At 34.7% G+C, this 16,186-nt stretch overlaps 2 protein-coding genes and 1 long non-coding RNA gene across 3 annotated transcripts; 2 read left to right on the top strand and 1 right to left on the bottom strand.

Annotated features, from left to right (window-relative positions):
- The first annotated feature begins 1,120 nt into the window (after window positions 1–1,120).
- LOC119836284 (CCR4-NOT transcription complex subunit 10) lies at window positions 1,121–2,966 on the top strand. The gene has a single exon (XM_038361577.1). It carries the CDS (start codon window positions 1,228–1,230, stop codon window positions 2,923–2,925), a length of 1,698 nt encoding a protein of 565 aa, XP_038217505.1. The 5' UTR covers window positions 1,121–1,227; the 3' UTR covers window positions 2,926–2,966.
- Window positions 2,967–3,300: 334 nt separating this feature from the next.
- Window positions 3,301–8,728, top strand: LOC119836237 (WSCD family member AAEL009094). The gene is made up of 5 exons (XM_038361510.1): window positions 3,301–3,738; window positions 4,200–4,372; window positions 5,730–5,814; window positions 6,938–7,107; window positions 7,907–8,728. Exons 1-5 carry the CDS (start codon window positions 3,471–3,473, stop codon window positions 8,075–8,077), a joined length of 867 nt encoding a protein of 288 aa, XP_038217438.1. The 5' UTR covers window positions 3,301–3,470; the 3' UTR covers window positions 8,078–8,728.
- A 2,496-nt stretch (window positions 8,729–11,224) lies between these two features.
- LOC119836290 lies at window positions 11,225–15,890 on the bottom strand. The gene is made up of 2 exons (XR_005288086.1): window positions 15,689–15,890; window positions 11,225–15,190 (listed from the first exon to the last, which is right to left on the bottom strand). It is a non-coding gene; the product is annotated as an uncharacterized LOC119836290 (long non-coding RNA).
- Window positions 15,891–16,186: the final 296 nt, after the last annotated feature.

The raw sequence follows: 16,186 nt of genomic DNA, 5'->3' as shown, positions 1-16,186 counted from the left end.
TTATCATTAGGATGGCCAGCATTCAAAATTCGAATGATTATGGGTATCACATATTATGCTGTTTGGGATTTTGCATATACTATGTGGGAAAAGCACAAAAGCATATGCAGCATTAGGTAATAAGGTTTTAACATGTAGATCCTCCATTAGATTATTTAACTACTAGATTATAAAAAAATCGAGCTTAACTGTCGTCCAGTGTAATTATAAAAAAATATTACCTATAGCCAAAGGAATTAACAAACATTAAATAAAAAAAAATCAAGCTTATTAACGCAACATAAAGGTGCATTCACAAAACGTTTCTTCCCAAAAACAGAAAAACATTTATTACGCAATGAGCTGAATAGTATAATACACCAAAAATTTATAGAGCATCAAAATTTATCAACATCCAAATGGAGTTCACTTATCTTTCTTAATATATATAAATCTCGTGTCACAATGTTTGTCTTCAATGGACTCCTAAACCACTTAACCGATTATAATAAAATTCGCACACCATGTGCAGTTTGATCCAACTTGAGAGATAGGATTGTTTATATTATTTCAATTACGATAAATGACTACCCGGGCGGAGCCGGGGCGTGCAGCTAGTGTATGATAAAAAAATTGTTATTTGTATAATAAAATGGAGATTTTGGTACAAATATATGTAAATGTAAATGTGAGTTATTCATAGGGACCAATCACGTACAAATCAGTAACAATTAATTGACAAAGCTTATGCTGTATAAAATGAAAATTCTTTATATTTTTTAGGTCCTTGTCGCCAGCGTATGGTCGATCGCAGACCTCACACTTCTACAAATGGTTGTCGACTTTAAATCGGAAAGGGATTAAGAAAGGATTGATGAGAGGAATAAAGGAAAAAAACTGGAAAGGATGAGAAATTGGAAATGAGCCTCCGGCTCCCCCCCATTCACGGAACGAAAAACATTAGCATGCATTAGCATTAAGTACTTCTCCGGTGCGAGCTGTCCAAAGAATAGTATAATAATTCGGTGAGATGTCCCAATTCGAGCCGAAGCGTGTTCGACTCGTACACGTTACGACGTTAGGGATTTTTTGAAAAATATCTGTCAAAGTCAATCTCATTGACATAGGGCTACGACATAAGGTATGCGACGTTGACGTTTGGTTCATACTTTATCTAGTTTATTTTGTTATAAACATAAAGTAATATATTTTCGGTCACCCTTCCCTTATTATTATTTTAATATCATAATGGCAAACACTACTGATGAACCCGCTGTATTAGCTCATCAATGTTATCTGAATAAGGACTATACGTCCGCACTACAACATCTTAATGAATTAGAAAATCTTGTTGGAAATAATAGTGTCTTGTTGAAACGTATACAACATAACAAAGCTATAGTGGAGCTAGCAGCTAGTGATATGAAAAATGTGACCAAGTTCAAATCAGCATTATCAGACTGTACGGGCGTTTCTTTTCCTGACGAAGATATCAAAGAAACAGCATCGCCTTTCGCGATTTATAACTATGCAGTGGTCTTATACCACTCACGTTACTATTACCAGAGTGCTACGATTCTAGAAAAGCTGTTAGCTTTAAAACTAATTAAGGACAAAAAGTTACTACGGCAAGTAGTATTGCTCTTATTGGAATGTACACTATGTAGGCGCACATATGATAAAACATTAGAAATAGCAAAAACACAAGGTGACGGCTTAAAATCGAATAACGAAGTAAGTGATTTATATCAGCGTTTGGTTAGCAGGGCTCAAATATTCCTCGGGCAGAAGATACAATTGAAGGCTGATTCTATAGAGAATGTTTGTATCATAGCCCAGGAACAGTATCTTAATGGCAATATCAATGAAGCTGCAAATACTTTAGGACTTTATAGAACATTACAGTATAATTATGATGTCAGAAGTGAGGGTGAAGACATTTGGGCAACAATAAATAATAATCTAGGTGTTATTTTTTTATCAATAAAAAAACCATATATAGCTACTAAATATTTTCAAAATGCATTAAAAGAACACTTTAAAACTATGGAGAGTGAAGATAGCGAAAGATTAATTGTGTCTAAGGACAGACCAATATATGTGTATAATCTAGGATTAGCATTGTTGGCTACAAAGAACACCGAAGGAGCTTTTGAGTGTCTCGTTGAAGCTGCAAGGCATTACCCCAATAACCCTCAAGTCTGGGTAAGATTAGCCGAGTGTTGCATTAAGAAATGTTGCTGCGATGAGGCTCAGAAGTTTATAGTTAAAAAACTTGGTAGTGGATCCCATACCAGAGTCCTTGTTGCTAAGGAAAAGGAGAAATATTCATCGTCCGGTGAATCCTTTGCCATTCCATCGCTTTCGTTAGAGTTTGCTGCACTTTGCTTGAAAAATGCTATTACACTTCTGCCTAATCAAGATCCACCTGTAGATGTGTCAGTACCAATGATACAAGCACCACCAGGTCAAGCGATCAACTGGAAGCAGAGATGTGAATTAAAGAATTCCATATTAGTTCTACAAAGTTATATCTTTTTACATCTCCAGGACCCTCTGGCAGCCCTAGTAAGTGCTAATGAACTTTTAAGTCAGGCTGATGCATCTAAGAGCCATAAAACCTGGGCACACATCTATGCAGCAGAAGCTTTAATTATTCTTGATAAAACTGTTGAAGCAATAGAACACTTACAGCCAACAATGATACATGAATTAGTATCTGGATTACCTGATCAAATGCGGGATGTTATTGGAGTCGCAGTATGGGCAAAGGCAGCTGTCTGCAATATCTTACGAGGAGATCTTTTGCAAGCAAGAAAAGTATTGCAGCAAATTAGCTCTGCAAAAGTATTACCTTTACAAATGTATGTGGAAATCTGTTTGGGCAATGTAGAGAATTGCCATACCATTTTACGTAAAATACGCTACACTCATGTATCACAATGACCTAGACAAAAAATTAAATAAAAATATGTTCATATTTTTATTAAAAAACATGTATATTAAAATTTATTTCAATTTTCCTTATATCATATATATTAAACTTTATTTCCGACGAGGTGTCAATCATGAGAAAATTTATCGAAATTTTTAATCATTTGTAGCATTATAATGCGGATTTCGTAAAGTAATTCTATTAAATAACCTTTGAATGCTATAGGTGAAAATTTGGTTTATAAATAAAACATTGTTATTAATATTAGAGTTGCAATTAAAAATTCAAGCGGAGTTTATTCGATTCTGAAGAAAATGGAACGTATCTGGCATTGAGCGAAAGATTTGTCAATGTTAAGTACACTGACGTCTGACATTTCGCTATTGTAAATTTCATATCAAAACATCGATACCACAATGATATGTTCTTCGAAATACGGTTTAATTTTAAATGTAAATATAGAATCTTAATACTGTAATAATAGCCCGTCAATCTCACCATAATGAAATAGATAACTTAACGGACTTAACACAAAAATGTAGAATCGTCATCAGCGATGTCTAGGAGGTGGATATTTTTATTAGCAGCTATCGTGGCTACAGTGCATTTCTCCATAATTATAGTCATGTTAAGCCCGTTATATGGTGCTAAAAATTCTTATTATGGAGGAAGTTACGCAAATCGTCTATCTTTGAGACAGCCAAACGTAAACTGGTGTAAAGAATTGAGATTTCGTATTCCACCATCTAATAGTGTCGTAGCATTGGTGTCCTATCCTGGAAGCGGCAACACTTGGTTAAGATATCTCTTGCAACAAGTTACAGGTTCGTCATTTTTGTTATTGCTACAAAATGATTGAGATTAAAGAAGGTACATTTCCCCAGTAGGTGATAATTTAATTGAATATTCATAATATGATTACCATCAGGGTTAGAGCCTTATATAATTATTATACATTTCATGTACCAAATACTCTATCTTAATAGCATAGATTAAGGCATTTATCATTCCATTCCAAAATTGGTCTTTTACATACTTTTACAATTTTGTTCAAATCCATTATACAATACCAGTAGAAACTAATAATAATACTAACAAATAATAGTTCTAGATCATGTCTCAATGAACTTGTATTGGATTATATGATAGCATTAACTATTTAATCTGATTCAACATTGGCAGAACTCTTTCGTTTACTATATTTAGAAAATTTTTGTATATTTAGTAGTTTGTATGAAACTGGTTGGTTTTTTATGTTAATATTCATTACTACAACTTCTTGCAGGTATTATGACAGGCTCAATATACATGGATTATGGTTTAAGAGTGCATGGCTTCCCAGCAGAGAATGTGACTAATGGATCAGTATTGGTTGTTAAAACACATGAAGGCCCTCCATCAGATCATAAATTTCAAGCGGCTATACTCCTTATAAGGAATCCTAGAGATGCCATATTGGTATGAAATAGTATAGTTTATCTCAATTTGCCTTTATGTTTGAGGTAATTTCAAAAATGGTAATAAATAAACTCCAGTATGCATTGTTCATATTCATAATGAGAAATCATTTGAAAATGATTGTTTTTAATTGCTGTTGACTTAATGTATGTATGCATTTTATTAACTCAAAAAGTAGTTAATGATTTTTTTTTATTTTTTATTTATCCACATGAGTTTACATGTTGTTTTTTATTACCAATATCGACCTAGACACATGCATGCTGTGTTTTGCATGCTAGTAATAGAGCTGTATTTATTTATAATTGACAAATCAAAATTATATTACTAGTACTTCTTTCAAACAAGTTGTATTTGCTTAACATATTATGTATTTAATATATTTGTATTGTTTTTTTGCCTAATTGTCATACTATCTAATGGCTTTTTATTTTGTTTGTATTTTCAGTTTGTCCCGCTGTACACCATGCTTATAACCAGTATATTATGATAAACTATCTAACCTAGACATGAAATAATTTACAAAATCAATACCTATACAAGGTTAGATTTATTTTATTTTTGATTATTTTATTTTTTATCCCACTTTTTTTGAGTCCACTTATATCAGACTTGACGGCCGGCTCTGCTGGATAATCAAAAATATCCCTCCACTTGTTTTAATCCTACTAATGTTATATACATAAAAGTTAGTTAGAATGTACAGATGTATGTTTGTTGCTCTTTCACATGAAAACAGCTGAATGGATCTGTTTAAGACTTCGTACAGAGAGACTGGAGATGGATACTTTTCACCTGCATACTTTACTAATTCTATCCTTAAAAATAAGAGAAATATTCTCCATCTATTGCCTTCTTTTATACAAGCTGCGCCGCGCGGTTTCACCCGCTGACGAAACCAATGGCATGTATTTATATAGCTCTTGACTTATTATGTAGCTATATTATTGTAAAATTTCAGCAATCCATTTAGTAGTTTTACGTGAAAGAGAAAAAAATAACAACCATCCATTGATACTTACAAAATTTCGCATTTATAGTATTAGTACGATGCAATAATGCTGGCTCCATTTAAGTTTGTTTTGAATGCAATTATTGTCTGTGAAACTTATATAAAAAAGAATTTTAGGAAAATAGATTATAGTTAATGTTTAATTGCATTTTAAAATAGGACATTATTTAATTATAAATTTAATTAACAAATGTAAATATTCAGAATACTAAGAGGTAGATAACACTGTATTTTATATAACTTACAATTTTTATTTTTTATCTTAGATTGAAGCTAATACACTGCCAAAGAGTAAAAAAGAGGTTGTATTTAAATAAAATTACAATAATTCCGTGTTAATTACAGGCTGATTTTAACAGAATCCACAAAGGCCATATAGGCACCGCTCCAAAGTCTGCATTCAAAAGGAAAACAAGGGAACATAAATCCGGTAAGTTAATCACTTCACTGCACAAAACATAGTCGCTTTCCGCCGTCTGTGTGTCTGTATGCTTAGATCTTTAAAATAACGCAATAGATTTCGATGGGGTTTTTTTAATAGAATGGTTCAATAGGCAGGTTTATCAATATAATGTACTAAATATTATATACCTGAATAGATCTACAGAAGACTCCCCGATGGTATATGTTTATGGATAGTCCACAATAAAAGATATAGGGAAATTGACTTTACTCCGAATAAAACGCGTGCAAAGCCGCAGACAAAGGCTAGTTATAGCTAGACTAGCGGATTCAGGAACCCTATCACTGAGGGTTATAACAAACTTTCAAGATTACAATTTAGTGTCATCCTACCAAATAAACGTTTTTTATAATTATGGGTCGAGCCAGTTGTTACAAACGTTTAGTGTACATAGCATTCCTATCTAATAATCGTTATTATATAATACAAATAAGCTCAATTCCCAAAAGCATTTCTTTGTAAAGCAATATTCATACTTCAGTTTTCAGTGAGGTTATTCCTGTTCCTATAGGATTTTCGATATATGTCCTTTCTCAGATATTATACCATTTCTGTACAAAATTTCATTTAAATCGGTTCAGTGGTGCGTAAGCGTAGTAGGCGTGAAGAAGAACCACACACAGAGTTATTTCGCATTTCTTATTTTTTTAGTGATACATATATTACATATATTTGTTCATATTGGAACAAATTTATTTCAAATTTTAAATAATGAATGAATGAATAAAACTTTATTGTACACACCAATAGGAAATATATCAAAAGTACAGACTAAAAATACAAGTTGCACAATATGGCTACAGAGCCATCTCTTCCAGGTAACCAAAACTACGAAATAATACATAGAAAGCGTATAGGTAGGTGGTGTATACTATAGATATAAGTTTAATTAATATAGATAAGTATATAGCATAGCAAATACATAGATGTAATAAGATATAATATTAATAAAAATAAATCATGTAAGAAAAAACAATATATACATATATACATATTATTTCTAATAATGTTTTTATTATGGACATTTGACATGAATTGAGCCACCCCACACCGTAGTGAAACATTAGTAAACAATTAATTGATATTTCAGACTGGGCGACCTATGTGTCCATTGAGCTGAGATCTTGGGAGAGCACCCACAAACATTGGTTGAACAACTTTCCGGGACCCATTCATATTGTGTTCTACGAGACTCTGGTGGATAGAACTCGGCAAACCCTACAGGGTATTTTGGACTTCTTAAATCATACAGTTACAGAGGTGGGTTTTATTGTATAACTAGCTGCGCCCCGCGGTTTCACCGGCGCAAGTCCGTACCCCGTAGGAATATCGATATAGAAAGTTACCTATATGTTATTCCAGTAGTCCTGCTTTCTTTGCAACCAGTTCAGTAATTTTTGCGTGAAAGAGCAATAAACACACACACACATCCTTACAAACTTTAGCATGTATAATATTAGTAGGAAGTACGATAGGATTATTGCATAAAGTATATTGGATGTTGTGTGAATGTCCAGGGCGATTACACCCCTCCTTAAATGACTGATTGTCTTCTTAAGACGTGAACTAATGAGGATTTGCTTTAGCTGTCTTTTTCAACATCGCATAAAAGTACCATATACATACATATACCCTGTACAATATATCTTTAGAAATCGTACTGAAGGACTGTTCCTTATACGAGTATTGTTATAAAACATTATGTCTAAGTGGCAGGTTTTAATCAATACAAAATTATGCAAGTCAAAACGAAAGGTAACTGCTATTAATCGTTGTGGAGTTCCCAGTTGTCGCCTGGATTCGCCAATGTCTCAATTTCTCTTGGATTCCATCGTCAGACCTTGGTTTGCTTATAATGGACTACCACCCTTGTATAACTCGTTTACAACAAAAATGCTATAAAACTTAAAATTAAATATATACTAATTTAGTTACCTGCTCCTTTTTCTGAAGTCAGTTAAACATATAAATAACGGTATAATAATAAATATTAGCTTTTTTCTGTGTTTAATTGATGTCAAAACAAGTGCATATGTTTAATAGTTTAATTTTATTCTAGGAGGACATGAATTGCGCGATGTACAACAAAGAAGGTATATATAGAAGGAGAAAAAAATATAGAGATTTCGATCCATTCACGCCGAACATGTACGCGGCGCTTGAAACTGTCAGGAACAGAGTGCGAGACATGGTCACAGACTATCAAAGGACTCATAATCGCACAGAGTAAAAATTATTGCTCATAGATAAATAATAGTTCAAATTTGTAGATAAAAAGAATGGATTATTTTCTATTCCTACTTAGAATAAGTGTTTTCGTCTCTGAACATAAAACATGTTGTCTTCTAAGTTCATCGAATACTTGAATTAATATGATGTGTGTGTTTATTTGGTTTGTAATATTTTGTTTAGAATAGTAAAGTTAGGTCATGAATTTTTTAAAGATTTTTTATGTTTTTGTACCTGGAATCTTGTTACTTTGTTTTTATTGTTTAAAAATCTTAAAAATTAAAAAAAAATACTCGTTTTAATTGTCATATTTTTATAATTAGTGTAATAGAAAATGATTAGGCCTAATGCGATTTATATATTTATTTTTGTTGTATAAATGTTGTGTATGTGTTAAGTGAATTAAATTGCTTCTCATCTCTTAAACATATAAATGCTATGAGAAACCCCGAAAAATAAAGTTCCTACTTAAACGAACTATGATCTTAATTGAACAAACTTCAATATTTATATTTTCTATTGTTATTATATTACTATGTTAGATAGTTGTTTGTTTGTCGCTTAAGTAAAGATTCCTTTATATTCCATTGTATATTCAGTTTTCCATTTTTAATATCTTTCCAAACAAATTTCCGATTATATGTTATAATACTGTGAATAACGTTATTTAATATAAGTAGATAAATGTATTTTTAATTGGAAGTAAATATTCAATTTGTGAAGTATTAAAATTATACATAATGGCATTATTTATATGTCAACAGCATTAATGCACCCACTTGCAATGAATTTTCCATGGTATAAAAGAGTTATTGCAGTTATGTTATCAACAATTCTGGTTTAATAGTCACAAAAAACATCTACAATTTGTGTCGATACGTACTTATATATCTTTTATATCGTATCGAAATTATGTAGATATAAAAATCTTCGAATATACATAAGTAATTATGGTATTTATAAGCAAAAACCCACGTAAAATTTCGTCGTTGAACAAATTAATTTGTAAGTGTTGATTATATTATAAGGTCAGCCACTTGTATACTTCGCTTCAAAAATCGCCAACTTTTACTAGGTAGTGCATAATTGTCTGTTCACTATTTGTCCACAATATTGAACTAAAGAAATATTGTAAAAAATTAAAACACATAGTCTGATAGAATCGAATAAATTGTCTCATCATCATCAGCCCATATATGTTCCCACTGCTGGGACACAGGCCTCCTATGAGGGTTCAGGCCATAATCCACCACGCTGACCAAGTGCGGGTTGGCAGATGTCACATGTCGTCGGACTTTTTTGATTCTTGGACATGCCGGTTTCCTCACGATGTTTTCCTTAACCGTTTCGAGCAGTGGTGATGTTATCTACATGCGCAGATAAATTGAAAAATCAATTTATTTCCTGCACGCCCTATATTCTCGAACCCGGACTTATCGATTTTGAAGTCCGAGGTTCTCACCACTGAGCCACCACTGCTAAATTGTCTCAATTGCTCTTATTATACATAAGGACATTAAATAGATACAAAAATAATCTAGTATAAAGGAGTCGGTTACATACTAAATTACAGGTCAAGCTAATAAAAGCCTGTTAAAATCCATTTATGTCAATAAATGATGGTATTATGCAAGTGTAGACATAAGTATTGAATGTTTCATCATCAGCCCAACCATATCTAGTCTCATTTAATCTAGCAGGCATCAGCCCAACCATATCTAGTCTTATTTAATCTAGTCAAATCTATTATTAGATAAAATTGTTGTTTTTGTAGTGACTCGTTTTATCATTGGATTATTTTAATATTGTACTATTAAGTGAAAGTGAATATTACGGAAATCATTCATGTGCATCCCATTGAAACAAATCAGTATTAAAGTTAATGAAATGCCAAACTAAATATACGTATGTATTACATGTACTGTTGGCGTTTGAGAAAAAAAACATTATTTTTGTGTGTCATTGAAATATTAGTGAATTAATTGAGAAATATTTAACTTCTTATTTTCAATGGAAAATGTAATAGCCGTCCAATAAATGATTCAATGTCCTTAAATGTACTGTCTACTGTAATTAATGGAATAATTACTTCATCTTGTATCGCTGTTATTGTAAAATAATTTAAACCAAATGTTACAATGAAAATTTAAATCTTACGTTATACAATTGTGATTAAATGAATAGATGTAAATATTTTGCCTATTATTTTATGAACAATATATTACTGTAATTTTATGAACAATATATTACTGTAAGCGCTGCCCACTTATTTACGTGAAGTGGGTGCCAGCCATTTTTTTAAAGTGGAGAAATCTTGCACAGATACCCACGGTACCCGGGGAACTAGCTGTGGGTTATGTCGGATACCTACCGACTAAAACCCACTGGGTTCCGTGTCCCACCCAGCAGGTGCGCGATTCCAGGCCTTCCGCTTGGTTGACCACCCCGAGGTGACGTAAGCTGGAACACAAGTTTACGCCGCCCGCACGCCAACGATGGATTGTCCCCCACTCCACCATCGGCGCTCTCCAAACCCTCGGCCCCTACACCATCCGACCGGAGGGCGCACACCGCAAGGCCCTCCTAACGTGTGATACACGTGGGGGGCCCTCCGGCGCACTTTTATAGAGGTTTCCCTCGCAGCCCCCACCTCATAACCCACAACCAGAGGTGGCGGCCCTCGGTCCAGCCCCAAGTGAGTGCCACCCTAGTCTAACAGGTAGTAGATTGAACTAAGTGCATAGTCTCTTCTATTCCAAATCAATTCACATGGTATAACAAGTAGAAGCAATTACTACATACTTATCTACCACGAGCTCGCCTTGGCTCCAACTTGACTTGGAACTGGAATTGCAATTGCCGAAAATATTTATGAAAACGTGTCCATTTCCTTATCAGTTCATTCCTTCTTTCCAGTCGTCGACCTTTCCTCCATTAAAGAGGGCAACGCTTTCGCTATAAATTATACACTACACTACAGTACATTCGCATTCAGAGAGAGTGGTGATTGCATACGCATATATAGACGAACAGATAAAATAAATGAAAGGGTTATGAATTTTATGAACCCCTCAAAACTAATCTACCAACAGTGTTTAAAGTTCAAAAAAATTATATGAGATGAAGATGCAGGAATGAAAGACAACAATATCATAAAACTAAATATGCTTTATTTCACATTGCGTCAATATTAATTGGTCACAAACAAGTTTGCACGACAACGGAGCATGAATCGCTCCGTAATTTGTATTACAATATAAAATATATGCAAATAACAACATTCTCCGGCTCACAAATAATTTATTTTTACATAAAACGGTTAAGATTAGCTCTGTTTTAATGTTTCATTTCGACCCGCACATTTTATACTACACAGAAGAACGAAATAAAAAAAAATGAACTGTCAAATGTCAACTCCCGCCACACACGTGACGTATCACAACCGCCATTTTTATTATTGCATTCCTTTGTTAGGATATTATTAATCGACATTTAAACAAACATTCTGTTTAGTATACAATTTACGGGCTCAATTCATTCCTGAAACATCATAAGTTCATGAAAGCTTGAAACAATTATTCTGTTAAAACTCAATCGATACTTAAGTTTCGAAATTTCATAGTCATTCTTAACTGTAGTAGGTATATAAATATTATAATTCATTAAGTTTTGGCAGCTTGTAAACTATGAAATCTCTCCACCTTTACAAATTAATAAGCGGTTTGTTATAATTTCATTTAAAAATAGACCAATATTCATATACAACAAATAATTGATCGGCATTCGGAAACCATGCGTTATACATATAAAATTATTGTTATTAACAATAATCGCAAACTCAACGAGCACGCTTAAATTATGACCAGTAAAATTTAACCTCTAATAACATGTTATTAAACTCTTATTATTATACAAAATTATCATCAATATCACAAAAAATCGATAAACTCAGCGCTAAATCTTCATATACCGGAATACTTAATTTTTGTCAAATACATAATTTTGATACATCGTTAAAACTATATATAAATTCAAACTATATTAACGACACCTCGGTTATAAATATAACGCATTATACAAAGCGAAATAAAGTAGAAAGAAACATGAATTTACACAGATAACCGTTTCCGCGCAAGCGGAACGAACTAACATATCCGAGTCGATTTGGCAGATGTGAATACGACTACGCAATACAACTGTACAAAACGTATAGAACATAAAGAAACGCTATTATACAAAAATAAAACAAAACTTTACAAAAAAAAAAATGTCTTTACTTAATTCCGTTCAACGTAACGACATTTAGTTTTCGATGTCGAGTCACTGTCGCGCACATCTAAATCAGTCTATATAGTTCGCATTCGTACATCGATCAACAAAAATACAGCTCAAAATCAGCCTTCGTACTAACATTCACTATGCTCGCGCCGGTCAACACCGCGACGATACGACGTCGTATCGCACGCCTCGTGAACGACTATTTTTAAATAGCGTCACGACATAACGCACCGATTCATCCCTACGACGATATCGTTTTTTTCATATTTATTGAAAGATTTTTAAATTAACCTGTACGATATTCAAATTAATACGCTATTAAACTCCACTTTATTGATATAATAGCATTACCTAAATAAAATGCAAAAACTTGACAACATCCCATTTCTAAACCAAGAAACGATGCCAACTCCTTGGGCTATTGATTTTTGACATAACCTATTGAATGACAAACGTCAAACTCCAAACATCTTTAAGGCATTGTCGAAGATATAATTAATCGTCGAAGGGATCAATTTACATAAGCACCTCAAGGCGCTAATCATTCCTAGTCGATCGCAAGCCGAAGTGACACCGCAGACACTCCGAACCCCATTCGATAGACATTAAAAGTGTGGCTAAAATATTTAATTTATTATGATAACCGTCATAATTTCTTTAGATAAGGCATATCTTAATTTTGTTCATATCACATCACACGTTTGCACGCACTGTGCTTTGTTGTCTACAGTGACAGCATTATACGATATCTTATGAGGGACAAAAATTCGTTAACTTTTCACTTTTAACGCAAGTGTTGTCACTATAGATCCTCACTTAACACTGTGACATAATAATTGTCATGATCGATGTTTGGACATTTAGGAATAAATTCAAGATGACTAGCATTCAATGAACTACGTCCTCACTATCGTTTTAGTATTTCGATGGAAATAATTCAATAATGCGTATGAATGTAGGTAATTTATAACGAAGAGGGTTGCTGTTACATCTTAAAGCAATGCTAATCTGTCTTATCGACTTATTTTGCTCTGTCCTTTTTCCACACTGGAATAAGTACTGCTTTAACACGTCACGGTAGCCCCCCCTGCCTAAAATTAAACAGGTTTTTAATGTAAACCTATCTGACGCAGCTAGATACAAATATCTGTCAATACATTGACTTCTGTCAATGTCAAAAGAAAATGGTCATCTATACGAAAAAACCTTTTAGTTTTTGATTTGAAATCTCAAATAAAAATTTCGAATATTGCGCTTTTATAGAATGTATCGTAAATATTGAAAGGACGTAGTTCAAAGGTGTATATTAGGAAGTGTGTACACTAAATAAATTCCCACTAATGTTAACATTGGTGTTGTTGTATAATCTGTGACCAAGCAAATAGAATTCATCAATAAATAACGGACGTCTGTCACGAATAGTATATCAATATACTATAAATACAATATCATATTAATAAAGTATATATTTGTACAAAATTGAAAAAGCCACGGTAACCGATTATTGCTTCTTAATGAGGTAAATATTTTATATATTTCAATATAAATTCTATATTTCGTGAACGTCGTGCGTTTAACAATCTGTTTAAGCGTGAATGCCTGATGTTTATCTTTCGAATACTCAGACTCAACTTCATAACGCCGTCAATCAGATTTTTACGATCTTATAATTATTGATAGAATTATTGACTCAAAATTGAGTAAAGTTTGAGTATCCGAAACGCGTAAAGACTGTATCTATTTTATTTCAGTTAAATGAGACATATGCTCGGGTCTAACGATCGATTCTTCTTTCATATAGTTGCTCGATTGGTACGCTTTTCACAAACTTTAACGATACACTGAGTAGGTTGATTGTAACAACTAGTTGTGTTACAAGTTGGCCGACTAGTCGACAAACATAGTTACTATATAAGTAGTATGGAAAAATCATATAAATAATAATAATATAACTGATTGCTCGACAAGTTTAGATACAGTAGTGCATTCGCAAATTCTTTTATAACGTACAGACTATAAATCCTCAGATCGATCGCTGTACTAGTCGTCCAATATAGATTACAAATGTTCTGTTTAGTAAGTTGTCTATAGTCTATACATATGAAAATTGTCAAATAGTCGTCCAACCATATCACTGTTATCACAAATTAGCGTACTAATTCCATATGACGGTATGCAGAGGGAAAACAGCGACAACAAATCTTTGAATCGATCGCTCGACTGGTCGTCCAATTGCAATTATCACAAGTAATCGAGTCATTATGATGCACGAGTTAGTTTCGCAAGGAAATAGCCCCCCTCTTAATCCAATTATGACACAGAGACCCGGATGGTCTTTTAGCTGATAGATTTTCTGGTGGAGGTTTTGAGCTATTTATAGTAATTCTTCTGGTGGCTGTTTATGGACTACGCCGAGATCGATGACCTCTGTAAACTATGTAAACGGAATCTTTTCTGTATACCGTATTAAGGGCGACTATCTTCAGCGCGTACCATATCGTGGGGCTGTCCCTGGGCACCATAATATCATCGGTCTGTCTTCGCTGTGAACTATATCGCGGTGGACCATCAACCCTGCGCACCGTGTTCTCTGTGGACCGTCACCTCTGCGTACGATATTGTGTGGAGGGGGTTGGTGTCTCGAGGGGCGAGGTGGGGAGGGGGCTACATGTCGGAGCGGCGCGGGGAGGCGGGGTGCGCGGGGTGTGCGGGGGGCGCGGGGGGCGCGGGCGGAGGTCACCGCAGCGCGCGGCAGCGGCGGCACACGCGCACGGCGCCCACCTCGCCCCACGAGCTCATCTCTGAGCAGGAGCCGCAGAAGATGCCGCCGCACAGTCTGATCACGGAACATCAATTTATTAGTGGTCTGTTTGGAAGGGGCGATTTTTAAGGGTAGTGTCACGGAGAAAGCTCATAATGGTACTATTTTTATCCGGCTTAAAAAAAGGAGGAGATTACCAATTCGATTCTATTTTGCTTTGGCTGTGCGGAACGATTTTGATGCTTCTATTTCGTATTTGAAAACCAGTGCCTCCCGTGTGGTTCCAGTTAGTAATAACTGATAATTGGTCTAGTTCTGACAATTTGAAAGCGGTTGAGTGTTTTGTTTAAAACAGTTGTGTTTTACTAAGGAAACTCTACATTAACGGTCTCCATAAAACTTAATCCTACTTTCGCCAGAGACAGTAACATGAATTATTCTTTCAAAGTATTGTAATTACAATCGCACTTAATAGCACCACAAACAAATTGCCATTTTACCCAGAATTAGTTGTAGCATTCACACACTGAGACATGGCAAGGGGGCTGGGCTGGCTACAAGGGGTGCAGGTACCTGCAGTGGTGGCGGCGGCGCGCGAGCCAGAAGGGGTTGCGGCAGTGCTGGCAGCGCGGCGCGGCGCTGTCGGGCAGCCACACCACGCCGCGCGCCTCCTCGCCCACCTCCACCTCGGACGCGCTGCCGCTGCTGCTGCCGCTCGCGCCGCTGCTGCCGCTGCCGCTGCCGCTGCCGCTGCTGCTCGCCTAGTGAACGGTCACCTTATTGAGACTGCCGACGATTACACACATCTATATATATTCTTTTTTTTTCTGCTACTTTAAGGGTTGCCTGGTAGAGATCGCTACCTAGGGATAAGGCCGCCTTTTGCTTACTTTTAATGTTGTGTTCAGTTTTTTCTTTTTTTTTATAAGAAATGAAAAATTTCATTTCATCTATAATAATAATAATAATACTTTAAAGCTGAAGAGTTAGTTCGGTTGAATCTAATCTCAGGTCCCATTTGAAATATTATTTCAGTTTTAGATAGCCCACTTGTTGAAGTAGACTGTAGGC

This window comes from Zerene cesonia, chromosome 23 (assembly GCF_012273895.1).
Source record: "Zerene cesonia ecotype Mississippi chromosome 23, Zerene_cesonia_1.1, whole genome shotgun sequence".
NCBI lineage: Eukaryota > Metazoa > Arthropoda > Insecta > Lepidoptera > Pieridae > Zerene > Zerene cesonia.
This window is presented reverse-complemented; position numbering and strand designations above follow the sequence as displayed.

Bases quoted from the DNA above. Each gene is read 5' to 3' on its own strand.
- LOC119836284 (XM_038361577.1), top strand. From the start codon at position 1,228: ATGGCAAACACTACTGATGAACCCGCTGTATTAGCTCATCAATGTTAT.
- LOC119836237 (XM_038361510.1), top strand. From the start codon at position 3,471: ATGTCTAGGAGGTGGATATTTTTATTAGCAGCTATCGTGGCTACAGTG. The intron at 3,739-4,199 runs GTTCGTCATTTT...AACTTCTTGCAG, and splicing joins TCTCTTGCAACAAGTTACAG to GTATTATGACAGGCTCAATA. The intron at 5,815-6,937 runs GTAAGTTAATCA...TTGATATTTCAG, and splicing joins AACAAGGGAACATAAATCCG to ACTGGGCGACCTATGTGTCC.